Source organism: Teleopsis dalmanni, chromosome 1 (assembly GCF_002237135.1).
Source record: "Teleopsis dalmanni isolate 2A chromosome 1, ASM223713v2, whole genome shotgun sequence".
In the NCBI taxonomy this organism is placed as follows: domain Eukaryota; kingdom Metazoa; phylum Arthropoda; class Insecta; order Diptera; family Diopsidae; genus Teleopsis; species Teleopsis dalmanni.
In genome coordinates, this window is record NC_051846.1 from 193649845 (window position 1) to 193671823 (window position 21979).

At 30.0% G+C, this 21979-nt stretch overlaps 1 protein-coding gene across 1 annotated transcript in view; it reads left to right on the forward strand.

Moving 5' to 3' along the window:
* Window positions 1-21163, forward strand: part of LOC119666967 (tRNA dimethylallyltransferase) — a 94530-nt gene extending 73367 nt beyond the window's left edge. The window contains exons 5-9 of the mRNA XM_038076246.1: window positions 12914-13052; window positions 17919-18022; window positions 18212-18357; window positions 20546-20925; window positions 20984-21163. Coding sequence (XP_037932174.1) covers window positions 12914-13052; window positions 17919-18022; window positions 18212-18357; window positions 20546-20925; window positions 20984-21163 — 949 coding nt within the window. The remainder of the gene's footprint in view (window positions 1-12913; window positions 13053-17918; window positions 18023-18211; window positions 18358-20545; window positions 20926-20983) is intronic.
* The last annotated feature ends 816 nt before the right edge of the window (window positions 21164-21979 follow it).

Below are 21979 nucleotides of genomic sequence, written 5' to 3' on the forward strand. Positions count from 1 at the left end.
GAAGCTAAGGTGTTACCTTAAAAATTAGTCTTTCAAACGTGGATTAAACAAAACAAAAATAAATCTTTCCATCATTCTAATTTTTACAGACTCTATCCATAATTTTGATAGAAAATATTTCACTTTTTAATTCTATTTTTGCCACACACCTTACAATCGTTCTGTCAATAATTCATTATCCAATCATTGATTTCTCTGTTAATAACCCAACTAAGTGAAATACTCCTACTGGTTACATGAATGAATCTATCTATTGAATGTCATCTTTATTATTAATAGAAATTAATGTCTATTTTTGTTTTTTTTTTGAAATGAAAATTACTAACCATGACTAATAGATATACCTAATCATCTCTATATATTATAGAAATGCATTTCATTACACAATTCTATGAAATATACAATTTACACTTTTCACTTGCATTTACAGTTTGTTTTTTCTATGTGTCATAAATATTTTTAATTATTTTTCCAAAAACTATTAACGCCCACTGTTTCTACTCTCTACACACACTGACTCACCCACATAAACACAACAAAATTTCCTGTCTGTGGCAGATCCATAACGTGTCTTCACTATTCGTCACGTTACGAAATTAGTCCTTTGAACGTATACAAACACACACACACACAAGCACATTTATACACATGTGTGTAATGATTGAACTTTTTGAAGGAAAATATAGAAAAAATAGAGCTTTTACTATTTTACTACTAGAAAATTACTATTACACATATTCCTCTATTGAGCTCAGGTCGCAAAATCTTCCTTTCCTATGCTTCATAAATAATTTGCATACCCATATGTGCTTGTATGTCAGCCAGTGTGTACATAAATATTATGCCGAACTTTTTTTTTTTTATTTAGCATGACCGGCGTCCTAGTAAAAGCTTTTTGTATACTCGTATTTCCATCTCATTTCTGCACATGCAACAACAAAACTTTCAATAAAACAAAAATCGCTCGTTTGGCGCCAAAAATGTCGCTGCCGCTGCCGCACAGGAACACATTAACATACGAGCATATAAATAAAAATTTCTGTAAAATGCATATACACAGCGATTTGCATGCTTGCCAACAGAAAAAACGACGACGTTATCAATTTTATTTTGCTTTTTATTGGTGTTTTTTTTTAGTTTTAGTTTTAATTTTGATTTTGTTTTGTTTATTCTCATTCTCATTTTTGTTTATACATTTTTTTTTGTTTGCCGTATCTCAATTTTTATTAAATTTTTTTGCGCCTTCTCTTTATTGTTATTGTTCAAATGGCCATAACAAGCTTTGTGTTCTCTTATACTTACTCTTAAAATTTTTTGCCTCTTTATATATTTCTTTGCATGTTGGGTGTGTTTTTGTGTTGATGTCATACATTTATTTGAAAATATTGTGAAATTGTGTATTGTGAGTGCTTTTCGTTTAAGTTTTTGAGAAACAAGCTAATGTGAGCATTTTTCTTGGTTTGAGTGCTTTTGAAAGTGAGTTTTTAAGAGATTTGAATGATTATTAAGTTTTGTCGAAAAAAGTGTTGCCATTATTAAAATTTGTTAGGGTAGAAAAAAATAAAATAGAATAAAATAGAATAGAAATAAACAGGCTATCAGTTCCCAACGGAACGGAGCGACTATGTTTGATCTTTTGTGGTGCAATAGGCCCTAACCAAACAGAACACATACCGCCTTCAAATGAAAGCCAGAATGTAAGTCGTTGAGGACCTCCTAATGTCAGAACGTGAGAGTAGCTCTCGACCCAGTGACCTCCGCCTAGCCCAGATCAAGGCTGGGCAGACACAGAGAATGTGACTGGTAGTCTCGTCTGCTTTTAAGCAGAATCGACAATCTATATCTTCGAACAGACCATTTTGTTAAGGTGTTAACGCAGTCCATGGTAACCATGGATGAAGGTTTACATAGTCCTGGTTTCTTAGGCCTTTAAATAGTTAGAAATTATTATAATAAATAAGAATGCAATAACGATATATTGTACCCATTTTTTTTTTTTGGAACTTAAAGCCCTACCAAATTACATATACCTATATCTTTATAACGAACTTTGTAAGGTTAACATATAGCATTTCTATACTATTACAGTAGCTTTTTTGTTTTAAACTACCGCTAAGCTTTTCTGAGGTTATAGAGTAGAGACTATTCTGCTCCTTGCAGCATCCATCTTTTTATCCAAAAATACTGCTTTTTAGACTAATAAAGAACTTGGGGTTAAGTAGGCAATTGAGAAATAAAGCCCTCTCTCGACAAACAAAAATCTCGCTCTACATTAGAAGTATTCGAAAAAAAATTCTTCAGATGATCTATAGTTTCTTACACGTTGGTAATGAGTATCGAATTAGTTGAAAATATGAGCTGTATAAGCTATACTGTGTTGTTGATATTGTTAAGCATAGATATTGATAAGAATAGATATTGATATTATCTATAGATATTGATAAATATTGTTAAGAATAGAGGAAAATGCGCGGGCTAGAAAGGTATTTGATTCGACTCGAAGGTGGAAAACATAGTAGAATATATCCGCATTTTCGGTGAAAGAACCAGGTGACCAACAATCACCTGGTGGTGATACTCGATACTACCAGAAGGCGACAGAAGCGGCTTCGTTGACTTTGTTATGTCGTACGAATAGAGGAAAATGCTCTGTCTAGAAAGATATGTGATTCGATAGTCGAAGGTGGAAAACGTAGTAGAAACCGTTCACATTTTTCGTGTAAGGACCTGGTAACCAACGATTACCTGGTAATGATACTCGATACTACCAACTGGCGACAGAGAGTCATTTATTGGGCTGGTTGGCGGAGGTCTCTGAAAGCGGCCAAAAATGACTCACGTCTATAATGGCCAACTAAATAAAAAAGTAAGTAATAAGTAAGAGTACCTTCTGGGCATCAATAAAAATCAATAAACAAATACCTTTATCTTCTTATAGGACAGAAATACTGATTTAATTATATACCTTGTTTAAAAGGTTCGATTACAGACAAAAATAAGAAGATAAATATTGTTTATGTTGCAAACCCGGAAAGTACTAATAAGTTTTTGTGAACGGCTTTAATCCACTCTTAGGTTTATATCTCGCCTATTCGAGACATTTCGCTTCTATGAATTGTACCACAGCTTTTTATTTAGGTAGATCCAAGACTTTTTATATTAAAAATTTTTTTATATATATAGAAACAAAATAATTTGCAAAGATTTTCTTGACCATGCTATGTGTGAGTACAACTTTTATAAAGTTTTTTTTCTTAATTTAACCCACACATAATTTCACTTTTTAGGTCATTTATTTCTACTTTTTAAATTTATTTCCTACAGTTCGTTTTTGCAAATGACCTATTTTCAGTACTCACCATAATAAATCAAGAGATTCAAATTCAGATTAATGAATCGAAATCAGTCTTCGAAGTTCAAAATCGAAAAAAAGTAATTTTTGCAAGTATTCAAAAAATAAAAGAGAACGCCCACAACATTTCAATGTTTAAAACAAAAAAAAAAAAATAAGAAAAAAGAACATTAAATAATCGATATAAAAATAAAGAAAAAAAATATGAGCTTCTGGTCTGTCTCAGAAAACCAATTCACAAAATCACAAAACAAATTCCCATTTAGTCAGAATCGATGAAGCAAAAATCCGCAGCTCCGAAGAAGCTAAAAATTGAATCAAGCGCCTCAATCGACGCGTTCACACTACCGTTGCCATTCAAGAAATCGGTTTTAGGCTTAAGCTGCGCTTAACCAGAAACTTAATTCTACCTGTTTTAGTACCTGAGCTCTGCCGCCTTGCTCGAACCATAGCCAGCACAGTATCGCTGTCTTTGGCATTGGCAAGACTCTAGACTCATAGCACTGAGGGACAGACTCGTGCGGTTCGCGTTGCTGCTAAGTGCTTTTCTTGAGCTGTGCTTATATGTATGTATGTAAGTGTGTAAGTTAGGCTTAAGTTTTTTGAATGAATGCGAAATTTTTAAATCACGTTTTGCCCTTTAAGCGTTTTTATGAATTTTTTCATTGGAAATCACAGAACTACACAAAAAGGCCGCCTTTTAGTTATTTTCCTTTTTTATTATATTTGATTTTATTTTTTACAATTTTTTTTTTTTGCTTTTTGTATATAATATACTTTAAGATTTCATTTGTTGTGGGTGAATTTAATTTTATTTTTTAATAATCGAATCGAAGTTCTCTTAATTGGTTTCTTACAAATTTTTTTATTATATTTCTACTTTGAACCACATAATCATATACTAAAATATATGCATAAAGCAAGGACTATATTAAAGATACTGCCTTATTATTGACTTAAAGTAATTTGATATGATTTTGTTATAATTTAATTCTTTATAAAATAAAAAAGTTCTTTTGTTATTTTTATTTTTTTTTTTAATCCAATTACTTGGTTCTTGGTACTATTTTTATTCTTTTAATGACCGCCGTAATATTAATCCGTAAATGTGTATCACTTACGCCTGAAATCCATTGTAAAACTATGAGAACACCTTCTCAGTCAACTTTGAATCTCGATTATTTTAATTAAAAATGTCCAGATGTAACGATTTCTAATGAAAGAAATCTCCCGATGGGTTACACCTTCATTTAGAAAAAGTTGGACAATGTCGTATTAAGTTAAAGTAAGACCTATACCAACTATCAACACTACAACTCGGAGACAACGTTTGTCTATTGTGGTGAGTTAAAATGTGACTCTACCGAAACATACAACTATCCACAAAACAACTCGGAGACATCTATTGTCCACTGCGATAAGTTAAAATGAGATTCTGCATACAACTATCGATATTTCAACTTAGAGTTATCTATTGTCCATTGTGATGCCCACAATGTTTTATGAAAACGGCGAGGTACATAAAATTCCCTGGAAAATTCGAGTGACAGCAATCGTTATTATCTTCTTTTATTATACTTGTTAAACCATTTATTTTGCTTGTTAAAGAAAAGGTCAAGGTCCGCAAGGTTTTCTTTCGTTATCTTTGCCAGACCATTGAAAAACTGATATCTAAGGTATTGAAATAATTGATGAATTTAATTTTCTCTTTTCGTGTCAATTTATGCATAATTCAATCATCGAAATACGCCGTCATTGACATAATGCTTTATTAGCTCAGTGCCTCGTTAGTTTTCCAGTAAGTATACGAGATTACTAACAATGAAAAGACTTCCCGTTTTATTTCTATCGAATCTGAGCTTTAAGATTTCAACGTTCTTTAAGTTTTAGCGAGTAGTCCACAAGTCTTTTGTCACCGCGATGGGGAATTATTTTATGATTTATATCATTCGTTCACAATGGCAGATCGTGCAACGATGTTTGTGCAGTGACTTAATAAATCGTTTTCTTCTAGTAACTTTAAAGCAAGCCCTTCCTGCAGATATCGAATATAGCCCAGTGCGTACCGGTAAATTCAATCTTTTGCTAACTTTTGTAGAGTGTTAGTTGTTTTCTGCCAGATAGTCTCTGATTTAGAAGTAATTTTGTATGTATTAAGATTTTGAAAACAATATACGGATGTTCCCATTTCTGATAATACATTATTGGGTCTGCCGTTAGATTAATGCCATACCTGGCAATCTTATATGATCATTATATATTAAAAGTTGATTAAATTTTCCTGTCAAAAATAGCGCTGGTTTGATGTCATAATTTGCATTAGAAATAATTTTAAATTCGATCATATATATATTCTTTATTATTATAAATTTGAGAATATTGGGTAATAGCCCAATATAAATATGGCTAGGTAAGCGATTAAATAGTTGTATATTGCAGGTGTGTTCCAATTTATCATCGTAAAGTGAAGTTGAAGATCCATGATTCTTATGAATTTACACATTTACAAAACAAGTTAGCCATTTAACCTTCCTGTACACATTCACTTAAAAAATGATCCCTCAAACCTTCCATTATGTCAAGGACCTTTTCTAATATGTATTCCTTTAGTTCCACAAAAATTTTAAACGTGCCCACCAGTATCTACTGACCAACCTTAGCAATTAACGGGTTGTGCAATATTTATTAGAGGTTCATAAAGAACCGGATGATGTTAAGTTACAAACTTAATTTGAAAACTCAGATAAGATAGTTGAACTTATATTTATTACAAACTTACTGATTATAATCAATTATAATCTTAATAACATAATCTGTTGACATACAGAAAGGGTTTTAAAGTTAATCTGAGCGTATGAGTAACAATAATAAAACTTATTTAACCATAAATGTTAAAAAATAAACAAATTTAATTAATCAGTGAAAAAATGTGAAGTATAATATGAGATCTATTAAATTTTTAACTATGGTGGAATAAAACTAAGGCGCTCAGTCATTTAACCAAAAAGAAATATAAAGTACCCGAAATAAATTAGACTATATTTTCTGTCGAATTAGAGGTTCTTAGAAAACTTAGAGTTTTTTATTTTATTTTAACATAAATTTAAAAAAAAAATTTAACGGATTTTATATTTTATTTTACATTTCTATATCTTAGAATTTCTGAGCTTTTTTAATACATTAAGTAAGTAGAGATCAGAAGCATTGTTTATGTGTAAGATATCATAGCTCAACTATATCGATCTAGCACTTGCAAATGCTGGGGTTTAACAGATAAAGTACTCAGTGTTGCTCACATTCTTGAAACGCGATGGACATATTGATTCTATGATGACACCCATAGTGGCCATGTACTATCCAACTGTTTTGTGCTCTCTGATAACTTCATTTAGTATTTTGAAGTTCTTTCTTTCAAATCTTAGTCATATTAATTTACAATAATTCATATTTTCAAATTTGCAATATGTCAAGTTGTAAAATCTAAATAAAAATAAATCAAACTAAACGAATTAAGTAGACTTCATTAAAATATTTTAAATTATTCAACTGTATTATATTATATATTCAATCATTAAAATAATTTAAATATTCAGAATTTTTTAAAAAAAAAATTGCATTAATTAAATTATTACAATGTTCATTCAGCAAATAAAACGCGCTTTAAATATCTTTTATCGTACATTAAAAAACATTATTATTATTACTATTTTTTTTTTTTCATATACACTATCTTTTTTTTTGCAATTACTATTATTTCGCTTTTATTCTATTTTTGCGTGTAATTTAATTTAATTTTTGTATTTCGCATTCAATCGAAATAAAAGTATCTCTCGTACCAATTTATAATCTGTCCGCAAGTCAGTCAATCCGTCGTTGCTCATGTTTTTGTCTGTAACTGAGATCGCTTGTCAGTCAGATAGTCTGACTCTATATTGATTGCGTCATTTCCTCTCATTGTTGCTTCTGGCATAATTTTTTTTTTTCAAATTGAGGATAATTACAGTTTGTTTACATCAATCGCAGATTTTTTTGTCGTTTTTCTTTTAATACAGATACAATTATAGTATCTTATAGTAAGTTGTAGTGCGACGCACGCCACATGCCGTCACTCCTCGTCAATGTAACGTAATGAAAATTTTTATGAATGAATTGTTTGAATTTTTTTGCATTTTTTACTTTATATTTTTGTTTTTCTGCTTTAATCTTTTTTTGTTTTTTTTTGTAAAACTTACAAATTCAATAACAAGTCACAGTGCATCGTACGAACTTAAAGCTGCCTTGGAGATACGTCTAATGCATCTATAGTTTGTGTTTCTATCTATGCGGTTATTTTCTACTAGCATTTTTTCCTAATGATTTTTATCAATGAAGTTGCATGCAACTAAACCGAAATCTAATTATATTTTTTTTTATCTTAATTATCAATTATATTTTGCTTTTAATAATAATTTGCAATTCAATAGTTTTGAACTTTTTTTTTTAGATACTCTATGAACTAATTTTATATCAAATTATTGTTAATTAAATAAAGCTCTATAATTCAAAACTTTTAAACAGGAAAATGTATGAAATTTAATTAATAAATAAAACAAAAACAATTAAAATAGTATATGTAATAATAAAAAAAATATAATAACAGAAGTACATAAAATAAACAGATCTATATTATAGTCTATATATTTTGAAGTTTCTTTTAGCTGTCTCATTTTCAATCAATATTCATTTTGATACCAACTTCCGAATATTTTTAAATATTTTTTATTATATGTCTAACTATATATATACTCGCCTATTATGTTTTGCAAATAACTAATTTTGATTTCGTATTCACTGAGTGAGTTGGACTCACCCAGTTAACCCAAATGGTAATCTATCTTCGAGATACTCCATCATCAACACTACGTTTGTATTGAAAGTTCCTACTGGTTGTTTTAAACACTACTGACAGTAAAAACTTATAGTTAACGTTTTTTAAGTATTAAATAAGTAATAGTTGATCTTTCTCCAACAGGAAAACATACATATATATTTGTGATATAAGATTCACCCGAGCTGACCAACTATATAAACTGATATTATAAACGATACGTTAAACTACAGTTTATCAAATCAAAGTATGATACATTAATAAACAAGAAGAAGTCATCCTGATGAAGAAGTCAAATATAAACTATTTAACAAAAATCAAAACTGAAATACATTATAATCTTAATTTTTTCTTACCGAGAGTGACGCGTTTTTATGACAAAAAGAATCTATTTAAAAGTTATACGGTTTCGAATAGCAAAGAAAAGACAAAAACAAAAATTTTTTTAATTTATTGAAATTTGGCTGAGCACACAACGCTGTTTCGCGTATTGCCAAGTACTCAACATCAGTAGTCTTAGAAAATAATCGAATTTAATTAGTTTATAGTTCGTATATAATTTGTTTGGACTGCAAGTGCCAGGCTTAGAACTTGTACCTGTCAAATTAGGAGCGATGACTAATCGTGTTATTATATTATATATTATTTTATACACATTATCAGTGGTCCTGGAATTATTTCTAATATTTAGTGCTTCGAAATAGATTATTAAGACTATAAACTCCAATGGTTGAACTCGTACCCTGTCAAATTTCAACTCAAACCCAATGTTCCATAGTCAACTGACCCAAAGCTCTACTGGACTTGCATGTTTAAACTTAAAGAATTTTTGTTAATGGAGTTTTTTTTATTTTATAACAATGTATATTATATATATATTCGTTTTAAATAATATATGTAGATATATATTATATTGTATATTATAATATAAATTATAATCATATATATATATTTATTAAATAATATTGATATATATTAATATATCAACCTTTTACATTATTGCATGAAATCGGTGTAGCTATTATTAATAGATACTTTTGCTTTTGAAAATGTGTAATGCGCGTGCCTTAGTACTTCATTAAATCCACAAATGATAATAAGCATTCCCCAGCGCCTCATGAATGTACCTGAACTGAAAGTGAAAACGGGCGCACTTGCGCATAATTCCAACTGCCGACAGCACACGTACATAAATACATTCTATGAGTCTGCTTTAAACTAGTTTCAAGCAAAGTTGCAGCAATCTTCGTAAAGCATCTGTGAAGTGAATGAAGCTGCTTGTGCTGCATAGATAAAAAATAAAAGATACAAAGCAAACTTAGATTGCTTTGCTTGTTTAACATTGCAGATATAGAGAGGGAACTAGACGAGACGAGTCGAGACGAGTGTGGAAAATAAAGTTAATAGCCACAATATGAGTGCATTCGCAGCACAGAGCAGCACAGATGAAATTAAGTTAAGAAACGTGTGCGCCATGTCAGATAAAATACAATGTCGAGTAATTGGCTCAATTAAGGCCCAAAGGGAAGGTAGGTTAAAATGATGGTTAAAAAAAAAAAAGAAAAACTTTGAAATCATGGCACAGAGTAAACTATGCATTTTTTACGAGCATTGCATAGCATTGCCTTGTAAAAATAAACAATGAGTTGCTATTTAACCCAGTAACCCAGTTTGACTTCGAACTTGTTTCTTGCAAAAATTATGCTAGAAAATTTACAATTAAATCGTAAAAGAAAAATGTACCACAATTTTTTAAATATTTTTCTCAAATATATGTACTAAACAAAAAAAAAATCATTTAAATTACAATGAAGTGATTTTTTTGTGTTGTCTTTAATAAATACACAACGTGACATCCGGAAAATTAAGTTTCCACGAATCTGCACATAATGGAAAATTGTGAAAAAGCTGCCGCCGCCAAAGCAAGACAAAACTCCAAAGTAAACGAAATTTATAATTAAAAAACTTGTCAGCAGGATACGCTTACTTTGGTCTTTTAAGTTAATGACATAATTAATGCAATACAATAAGGCAGAGAAGCAGCATCCACAGCAGCTGAACCAGCAACAACAGCAGCATCAGCAGCATCAGCCGCAGCAACATCAACAAAAATAGCTACGCGCTCAGATGCACGATTTTCCGGCTTTACTCATTTGATGCCAAAAAAAAAATACTTTTTCCAGCAACTTTTCCATAAATTGTTAATTTTTTTTTCAGCCTCACTTTTTATTTATTTATTTTTTTTTTTTTTTTGCTTTCTTTTGTTAGTTGTCATGTCTTCTGGTACACTGTCGCACTTATTGATTGACAGCTGCTGCCAACGCACATTTGTTTTGCTGCTGTTTGAACACCTCTGCCTATGTTCATATTAGGTGGCAACTCCGCGCCTCTATGCTTGCGCTAAAAAACACTTAAAACATTTTGACACTTTGTTGTTAGGCGCGTTTTTTTTTTTGAATTTTTTTTTTTAAAGAATGTTTTTATTATTGTATTTTTTTTTCTATACTGAAATAACATTTACAACATTTTCTCTACAAACTCAAATATTTTCTTGTTTATTTTTTGCGACTAATCTCGACATTATTATTTTCAGACATAATTATTTATATTTTCAACAGTTTATTTTATATTTGAAAAAAAATTGATTTTTTAAAGTTGCTTAAAGACATGCGGCTGCTAATTAATAAGTCTTCAGATTAGTTATAATGACAGGGTTGCCATATCATGAGAAGATTTCATTCAAGTTATAATGATATCCTATTACATACATATTTGTGTTTAATTATACAGTTCGTATGTTCTAATTAATTTGATAAATTGTTATAATTCAATTTAATTTATGCCTAATGTTTATTATTATAATAATTATATTGTTGCCATTTATTACATTGAATGATGTAATATAGATGATGTAAAAGTTTGGGAAATATTACAGAATATATTTGCAAGGTAACAGAAATGTTACGTTTGGTTAAGTGGAAACTTAAAATTTTTAAACCAGCCTTAAGTGTTTTCATTTTATTCTCTATTTGATTGATTAATTTTGCAATAATATATTTATATTATTTATAATATATTTAATATATTTAATTATTTATATTGAGACTAGTTGATTCAATGCACTTGAGCACTATTACTTCCTACTAACTGAGAGGTTTCATAACCCCTCTCTACGCCTTGATTGGATTATCGTTTAACACTTCATCAGACTAACAATAATTGACCTCAGATCTGCATAACTCCCCGAGAAGTCTGCAACCATTCTGAGATCCGATATCGCGGTGTTGGTAAGCCTATCAGTTTTCATAAATAGTTTCAGAACTCTATCTCTTATGTATTTTTTGATCGGATCAATCTTGATTTTCCTGAGGATGTCATTCAATACGACCACCTAACCTTGCAATATCTAATGTCGTTTTCGATTGGTAAATCTGGGGTAACTTTTTTAATCAGGATTTATATTTAGTGCAATTTCAATTTGTTGATTGGTAAATCTCGTGCAAAATATATAACACTCGAGATTAATTTATAAAACTCTAGATATTTTGCGAGGGTAGTAAGATTACTCTAAAATTAACAGCTGTTTTGTATGCCTTGACAAATAATGTGTGATTTGATTTGATATATCTATTTATGTAAAATATAAATAATGTGTACTAACATTACTACAAAGGGAGGCCAAGGTTCACAATGAGCTGTAGTGCCAAATAATAAGAAGGAGAACGCTATTATCAAAATGTTAGATTAATCTAAAATTATTCGAGTCGGCTACAAAATTGAACAGATTGAGAGTAAATCTAGATTAAATCCAGATTTATCAATCCAAAACGGATTTATCAATTCCATATCAATAACCTTAGATATCGTATAATACTATACTATTGCAAGGGCTAAAAGATATCAAAATAACCCATTTATATGTAGCTATAATTTATACGTAGTAAATACTGCAATATATCAAAATCCCGAGATTTCCCATCTATTTTTTAATCCTGATCTAATGATCTGATCTAATGATCTGAACTAATGATCTGATCTAATGATCCGATCTAATAAAATGATCTGATGATATAAAATACCTGTCTTCTTAAAAAGGTTGAGATGTTATATATTTTTGTGAAATTAAAATATTACAGATATATTGAATAATTAGTCATAATATATTGAATAGCATTTACTACTTTTATTTGTTAATGCCTTTCTTTCGCCAATAGAAGATTAAATGTCGTTAGCACACCTTTTCTTACAGTTCTGACAAAGCTATCAACGTGTAAAATTAGGATCTAAGCCAAGTTTATGGACTTATCAGTGTTATTTTCACTTGAATAGGAGAATCGTGCGTTTCACCTTATCACTGCGGTCCTTTTGCGAGTTCTCCTGTGTTACATATGAACAACTTCAATATTTTTTGGGCTAGCCACTGTGGTCCTTTTGGAGGTTCTCTTATGTTAAGTAAGAACAACTTTAATCCATAGTAGAACAAAAGTTTATTATGTGAACTTAAATGAGCTTTAGTTTACAAAACCGTCACTCCAACTCAAGCTGACCTAACTACTCTTATTAAAGAATTTTAATATTTTTTTTTATATTCATAAATTCTTTTTAGTTATTAAACATTTATAAGTATTATTTAAGTACTTTAAAAATTAATGTATTAAAATTGATTTAAAATATTTTCTCCTTTATGTTTACAGTGCAATTGAGGTATTTCAGCAAAGTGGACAAACTCTTTCTGCCAAATTGAAGGAACAACGTCAACAACCTGGCGGCAATCGTCTTGGTGGACCATTGCGTTTTCCACATACAATTCTATTTTGGCTGCGCTGTAATCAGGTAAATTTCCATTACCCAATGTATTTCCCTTTCCCTTTCAAAAATAACTTAATTCCTATAAGAAACTTAATTAAATATTTGCCTGTTGTGAAATGAGTCAGAAAATTTTCCGTAAATAAAAATAAACTTAAACTTGACACGCTCCCTTCTTAAAGCCATTGAAGTCATTCAGTAAATAAAAAGAAATTTTTGAGAAAATTTAGATAAAATTAGGAATACCTTTTCCACCGAACTGGAGAAGAAAATCGCATAAATATCAAAAACGCACATTAACGCTGACAAATCGCATATGTGTGCCGATCAGGCTGGCTCCTTCCCTACCAAATGCCTGAGATGAATAACTCAACATGAAGGCATTTCGGTAAATGCGAGACTAACAAAGAAAAATGTCGAAAGTATCTAATCAAGAACTATAAAGCGCATTAGGTTTGAGGGCGGCAAATAGTTTAGGTGAAAATTGTGCCATAAAAGCATTTTATTTATGTCCATAGCACCGCGACATGACATTTTTCCATGATACTAAATTTATTTAATTTTTTTTTAGTTTGGTTTCTTGAATTTTTAGCTTTTTTTACGGATTTCGATCTTTTTTGTTTTAATAGTTTTCATCGTCTATATACGAATATCTGAGTATCTTAAAGTATGTTGTTGTTGATGTTGCTGAGTGCCTGACGAGCCTTAGGCTGAGTGGCGTGTACATGTGATCAGCACAGATTATAATCAAATCCTACACAAAACTATTTTTGTTTTTAGTTATTTTACTAAAAAAAATATTTTTTTAAAAATAAAATACTAATATTTTTGTCTGCAATTTAAACAGGAAGCATTCGAGAATTTTATTGTCTGCTTATTTTCATACTTACTAAATGATTAAAATTAATACTAAATATTTTATTTTTTTTATGTATCTTATTGTAAATGTATTTTTTTCTAATTTCGTTTTTTTATGGTTTTAATAAGATTTTATCGATCAACTTTCTGCTATCGGCATGACGCATGATCATTACCAAATAAATTAGCTTGACTTTGCTAAACAAGCGATTTCTACGCATCGTTTCCACCACTCCGATGAAATCACAGCAATCACAGCAGTTCATAAATGTTAACACACATTTAATCATGTTTTGGTGGGTCTACTCTTGGCTTGGTTCAGTTGATTCAGTTGTGCCAGCGTCTTTACGATGCCATCAGCAAATTTTTTTATTGGCCAATTGTTCTTTTACGGCTTTCTGTTCTTCACCCATTCCGCATGGGTATTTCTGCCGCTGCCTATTTTGACTCACTCAGCTAAGTTCAACAGCAACTTGACACACGAAGTTGCAGAACTCCTTTCACTTTACATTCCAAACGTATTCTTTTATTTTAAGCTTATGGGTTGATTTATATCTTTTAAATATTCATTCTGCATAATTTCAATCGACTTGATACCAACCAAGTTGGTTTTAAACCAAAAAGTTTAAAACAATCAAAAATAAACGCCGAAGGAATAATAATAAGAACAGAAACTTTCTTGAATAGTTGAACTTTTTAGTTGAACTACTATTCTTTCATATCCTGTTTATACAAAATCTATCGATAAATTTTTTGAATTGTAATACCAATATCAAATAAATTGTCTTAACAAAAATTAATTACAAAGTAATTAGGTGAACTCGAGGGAGGCACGAGTCCTGGGTGGGTAGTAGAAATGCAAAAATCTAGCCAACGTTAATGATGCAAATATCACCGAGTGTGTTGAAGAGTGGGACACCCAACAGCTTAAGTCTGTATCTAGACAAGCCAGAACATAAACACAACAGACGTACTGGTGTCTCTTCTACAAACGCAGGTAGACAAGTGCTACAGGGTAAGCCAAGCTTAGCTCCATGCCGTCTTGTAGTTCATACTATATTTATTATAATATAAATACTTCTGATTCGCCTCTCTGTATTAAGACACAAGTTTTACATTTTGAGTAAAATTGCCCAGTAGCCATTGATCTGGCTGCTAAAAAAGTATGCGCCCACTCCTTATATGCCTGTAGAAGAAAAGTGTCACAAATCAAAGAGAGGTAGGGATTAGAATAGGAGTTTCGATAAGGAAACCCAAACTGGAGTAAACTAGAACAAATACTTCATAAAAATCCATACCCGTAGCAAGAGAACATACACTCAGGATGGCGAAGATTTCTGTCTGAAATATTGAGATCAAATCGGAGAAGTGATAGGACTTAGATTTCGGCTCCGATGCATTTTTCAAGCTTAGAGCCGTCAGTGTATATAACTATATCTTCCTTCAGCGCTGCCTCCCATTTACATCAAAGTATAAACGAGGACATACGTAATTTGATACGCTATTCCCATCGAACGTATATTTTTTTATTGAATTTTGATGAAACTAAAGCGAAAACGACTACCATATAGATACTGACAGATCACCTCTAATGTCTTTTGTAGGGGCTGTGAATTTATGGATATAGAGAAAACTGTAGTCCAATTCATGAATCAGTACCCATCATTAGGTAGAAGAAGTTTGAATATCATTGAAGCCACTTTCCTAACTGAACTGACCCAACTGTCATCCTTTAGAATTAGGAGCATAGCCGTGTTTATAGACTTGTTAGGTTGGTTTCTTACTACTGATGCTGACTTTATTGAGCAGTTGATATATGGAACTTTTACTTTTTACTGATTCTTTAGTTCTGGTTTCTTACCTGTGGTATCACAACGAGTCAGTATTTGTGCTAAGAAAAGCTTCGATACATAAGACTGTCACTTCAACTTAACCTACCCTATGATGTTTGGATTTTATAGACAATTTAGGCAGTCTCAAAGCATCTTATTTAAACCGCGAAAGCAAAAAATTTGTAACAATTTCTAGCAATTTTTATATTATACACCTAAATTGTTTAATGTCATTTACCCCACCTTAGTTACATTGAAATTTCCTATACTAAAATAGAAAAATATCAAAACTTAAACAAAAGCTATTTAAAGAAACTTCCTCTATTGAAGGTAAAAGTATAGGTTACGTGAATCTGGAACGCTGTAATATACTGGTTTCTAATAATAAAGTTAAACCCCTATTTAGAATGTATGGTAGGCATTTTTGGAAATTAAAGAAGTGTAGAGCAGACCAGACTTTAATGAGACTCAGAATACTACTCAGACCCAGAATACTACAAACCAACTGTGCAGTCTAACTATTGAGAATAATATTACAGGAAAGAGTACTTTACTTGCGAGTTGGGTGAAGTTATTTTTTTAATTAAAAGAAAATATAGTTTGACTCCTTATTCATATGTTTTGTGTTAAATTATATTCCAAAACTTTTAAATCATTCGAAAACCGTTTTTATCTATTTGTTTGTTGCTCTAGCACACCTCTTAGAATGTACTCATTATTATCGATAATATATTCGAAGTAATACCAAATATACTAATAAACATTAGATTGGTTCTTTTAAATTAAACAATAGTTTTGATTTTATATATTTTGGTTCAGTTTATGCACCTTTAAAAAAAATCTATGTGTATGTATGTTCTCATATTTATTTTTTTTATAGATTCATATGCTTACTGATATATAGTCGTAGAACTTTTTTAACCGACACGTGGTCTTGAGTTGATTTGATATGAAAACTGGAACAAATTGATAAGAAACAATTAAAAATTCAATAAAATAAGTTTCATTAAAAAAAAAAAAAACCAATCATTGACTATGATGTATAGATATAGGCTTGCACCTATGGAAATAGTGAAATTAAAAATCAATAATTTGACGAGGCTTATCAACATTTTTTTTTTTGTTTAATTCAATTTTTTATGATATGCATTACTATGGAACTTCAATATATAAATTAAAATTATAATTATAATAAATTGTATTTTGGCTTTATTAATTGACACCTCACTTATCGGGTTCAAATATAGTCTTCTAGTCAGAAGATACCATCATACTCTATAAAAATTACTCCAAATATTGCGAAATCTCCAGATTCCGAAATCTCCGAATTCTCCGAATTCTCCGAATTCTCCAAATCAACGTATTTCGGGAGTTACCGCTTAGATTTACAACAAATAAATAGAAAGTCTACATATAAATATAATTTAGTTATGAGTAGTAATAGAAGTAGTAGTAGTATTTTAGTTTTATTTTATTTCATTTTAAAATTTTTGTATTATATAGAAAAACTTATAACAATTATATTATATATATGAATCTTACAGCTATGGCTTTTTAGCCGTCTGCTGGAATGTTTATATATGTATATTATATTATAATTATAGTTAATAACCATAATATATAACTTCTGCCAAATTAGTTTGTTTTAAGTTTATTTTATCTAATTTCATCAAACCAAACAAAACAAAACTTTCAGTTTCATGTCATTCAAAATCGTAAAAATCGTATGCCTATACATCAACTCCGAATAGTCATTTCAACATAGTTCAGAAGTTTTTGTTATTCAAATTAAAGTCGGACAAAAAACTAAAACATAATTTAACCAAAAAATGAAAACATCCATAAAAAAACAAAAAAAAAACTTAGAAAGAAAAAACCTTAGAAGAATGCCAAACAAGTTTCTATTATTAATTTGAAATATTTATTTGAGCAAATATACTAAATCGTGACAAAACACTTAATAGCCCAGAGGCCCAAAGGCCTTTTCATCCAGTACAATTAATTTATATGTAAACTTGGACTTAATATGCAAACAATCTCACTTATAAAAATCTACTCGTTCATCATTAAGACAAAGTAAATGTATGGAAAATATTTTGATTTGCATATTTTTATAATTAAACGCACAAAGCGTGTGTTTCCTTTAAAACTTGTACCCAGTATACGCGTATATATGAGATTATGTTTGACTTCTTATTTCCAGGATGTTCTGAATACTCGTTTGGACAAGCGTGTTGATGCCATGCTGGAGCAGGGCTTATTGCGTGAGATACGCGCCTTTCATAACGAGCACAAATGCGATAAAAGGTAAACAAACGCCAAATACAAAAAATTAGCAAAAAAAAAAGCGATTAATCATTTTAATATCTTAAATCTTAATCATTTCTTTTTCACATGATAAACGTACACATAGATTCATTCTTTTTTGCTAATCCGTTTTTTTTTTTAATTATTTATTAATTTTTTTTTTTTTTTTTTTTGCAAATTTGCTAACAGCAATGCGGACAATCCATACACCAAAGGCGTACTTCAAACGATTGGATTTAAAGAATTTATACCCTATTTGGAGCAGTTTAATGCGGCAAACGATCAGAAAATTGAAGAGTACTTAAGAGCAAATGCGTATAAAATGCCAACAGAAGGTAATAATAGTAATAATAGCTCAACACTGAGAATAATTTTTATAGATATAATATAATATTTATTGTCTCTAATATTGTCTCTAGTTGTAAGATACTACTAACCACTATATATTACTAGATACTAACAAGTTGGATTATAGTTAGTTATTATTATTTATGAAATATATATCTATATATACATATATAACATATATTGTCTCTAGTGATAAGATACTACTAACCACTATATATTACTAAATTTTGGACTATACTATATATTTACTTGACTCCTAGCTGTGTTAATACGAGTACTACTTCCCTAAGCATTAAATAAAGTTTTTTGCTACAGACACCACCATATTTCCAGTAATATTGTATTGCCTTGACTTTTTTAGTACACATAGACGCGTATATAAGTCTTTAACTTAGGCACTAAAAGCAATTGGCAACACTAGCACTTAAATTAACAGCAAAAATTAATAATATTAATTTTATTAAGAAATATTATAGTTCCTATACTATACCTAAAGTACCTATATAAACAGATATATTACTAGAGACTAGTAGATTAATCTTTAGATTAATAGAGTGTTGGCCTTCCACTGACACGAGCTCTCCGACCATAGTTAATCTTCTTTTGGTATAACAGTCAATCATGCTCAAATAGAAGACTCTTGTCTTTTAAATGAAAGTCAAAATGTCTCGCAGATTAGTAGATAAAACTTTAGATTAATAGAGTATTGGACTTTCATAGACACGAAGCTCTCCGACCATAACTAATTTTTTGAAATAACAGTTAATCGTGTTCAAAGAGAAGACACTTGCCTCTTAATTGACAGTCAAAATATCTTGTGCTTAGGACTTCTTAATATCCGCGCAGTGCAGAAATTCAATGTTTAGTAATCTCCCCTACCCCAAATGATAATCACAAAAAGGCTACACTTATCTGTTTTCAAGCAAGAATGACATTATCTCTACTCACATAGACATCTTGTTGATATAGTTACGCACGTCATAGTGATCCATCACATTACATGGTAACAGCCTCAGTTATATTCTAGTGAAGAGAGCCATCAAAGTCACAAAAAAATTAAAATATTCGTTTGCCTCCAAGCAAATACAATAACATGTGTCCTTAGACAAATAACGTATTAACATAAAAACACATATCATGGTGACTCGTCAGATTACTTGGTAGCAGCTTTAGTTCTAATCAGTTAATGAATGACATCTTATCAAAGTATATATATTGGACTATATTTTGTTAATAAATACTTTTAACAAACCACTATATAAGTACGAAACTATATAAGTACGAAAGACCTTGTCTAAACATTATTTTAAATTCTGAATAGATAATAATAGACCAGGAATAAAAGCTACTAATAGACTAGATCATTGCAACCTTAATATGCTTTTTGCATGATAAGAAAGTCTTTAATCAAATAAATACACTTCTGTTCATATAACGTATACCAGAACTTTTTTTTCTGAGTTTAATATCACTCTATAGTCCATGTCTATAGTTCAAAGATATTCCATGCTCTCATTAAAGATTTGTTGTCCCTGCAAATATTCAAACTCTTTGCCAGTACCATACATAAACTAGATATTATTATTGTTTTCATATTTTTAGACACCTGTCTATTCTATATGAGGTAGTTCAAGAAATCTCTAATCTAAAAAAAGCTTTTTTAGCACTAATCGCAAAATTCATTATAAACTTGATTTGCATCCTCTATGAAATCATAACCAAAAAACTGAACACTACGAAGTATTTACAACTTCTTTACAATTTAAACTGACCATAAATATTAAATATATTCGGATACTATTCCATTATTATCGCTAGGCCCAAAATTGTGCACGCGAACTCTACAACTATATACATTATCCGATATTATTATAAGATATCCTATATGTTGTATTAATTTAACGTAACTTATGATATATCTTTCTCACACAAATAGTTTTTTTATAAACTTTAAAAATGTTTATTAATAAAAAGGTTAAATAAAAAAACAGTTTTTTATAGTGTATATAGAAATTTCTAGAGTCATCATCTGCTGAGTTCAAATAATAAAACTAATTTTCCCACCATTGCACGTTATTATTATTATTATTATTACACGCATGTCAGTGTAAATCATATATAAGTAATTAAAAATTTTCATGTTGTTGTTTTTTATTATATAAAAAATCACTTCAGAACACTTCAAATCTAACAACAAAGAAATTAATAAAAACAACAAGAGTTCAGTAAACGACCCCACCAATAGTAACAACAATGAAAACAATGAAACATTGCCCCCTGGCTTGGAGTTATTGAGCGCGTGTTTGAATGAGCTGAAACTGGTCACAAAGCGCTACTCCAAAAAGCAAATCAAATGGATTAACAATCGTTTTCTTGCCACAAAGGAACGTCAAGTGCCCAATATCTATGAATTGGATACGAGCGATGTAAGCATTTGGAATGAAGCAGTTCTACAGCGTGCGACTACTGTAATCGATTGTTACCGTAGTGATTTGGTTTGTGAAATAGAACATATGCCAAAACGCGTACATCCGGGTGAGGGACTCAATGAAGAGGTTGGTAATAATATTTATAACCATAATATGATTAATAATTATTGTGTTTTAATTTTAGTCAAGCCACTTTTGTGACATCTGTGAACGACATTTCATTGGAGAATACCAGTATAAATTACATCAAATATCCAACAAACATAAACGTCGCTTGGAAGGGAAGCGTAAATTATTAAAAAAAACTGAGAAGAATTTAAATGAAGTTAGCACAAACTTAAATGACAATTTCAATAAATTGTAAATAAATTGTAAACACTTAAACATAATATTATATATTCTTAATATTATCACATATTAGCATAGTCAATATATCTAAGTAATTTTATAATATACATACATACAATACATATTAGTACATATGTAACATTTATATAGTCTTATTTCAAAGTACTGTGTACCTTTTACCTTTCAGAAAAAATGTATTCGCCGATTATCCTCCCTTTTGTAGAGACGTATAACCTATCCAAAATTCTTATATAGACAACCTGAATGGTTATCTAATCTCATAAAATGTCACATCAAACGCAATAACTCTGTTTCTGTTCGTCTATAAAATTTTGTTAGCATAACAATGAAAACCTATCTTAATTACCCATTGCCAACCGATGACCTCACTACAAATATCCTCTATAACTTTCTAAATTAAATAAATGATTCATTTATTGAAAAAACCAAAAACTTTCGTATAGAATAAACGAATTAAATTTTTTATCTTAAAAGTAACTCAAACTGTCTTAGAAAATTTATGTATAAACATACATTTCAGGATCAAGCTAATATATGTTCCAGAACTATGTTACTCTTACATGAGTACTAAATACCACTGTCGTTGGTACTTCAGCATTTATAAAACATGTGTACCAAGCTTGCTTCTTCAAATATGGTACAATAGAACGTCGCAGGTTACACTAATAACACATGCTTCAGTTATTTATCAGTTTTTTGTTCAAAAAAATTCTATTAATATTTTATTAAACTTCTCAAAAATGTCTTAGTGGATTTGGAAATTATAGTGTCTCAAAAATAAGATCTATATAAATAGAACTACATTCACACT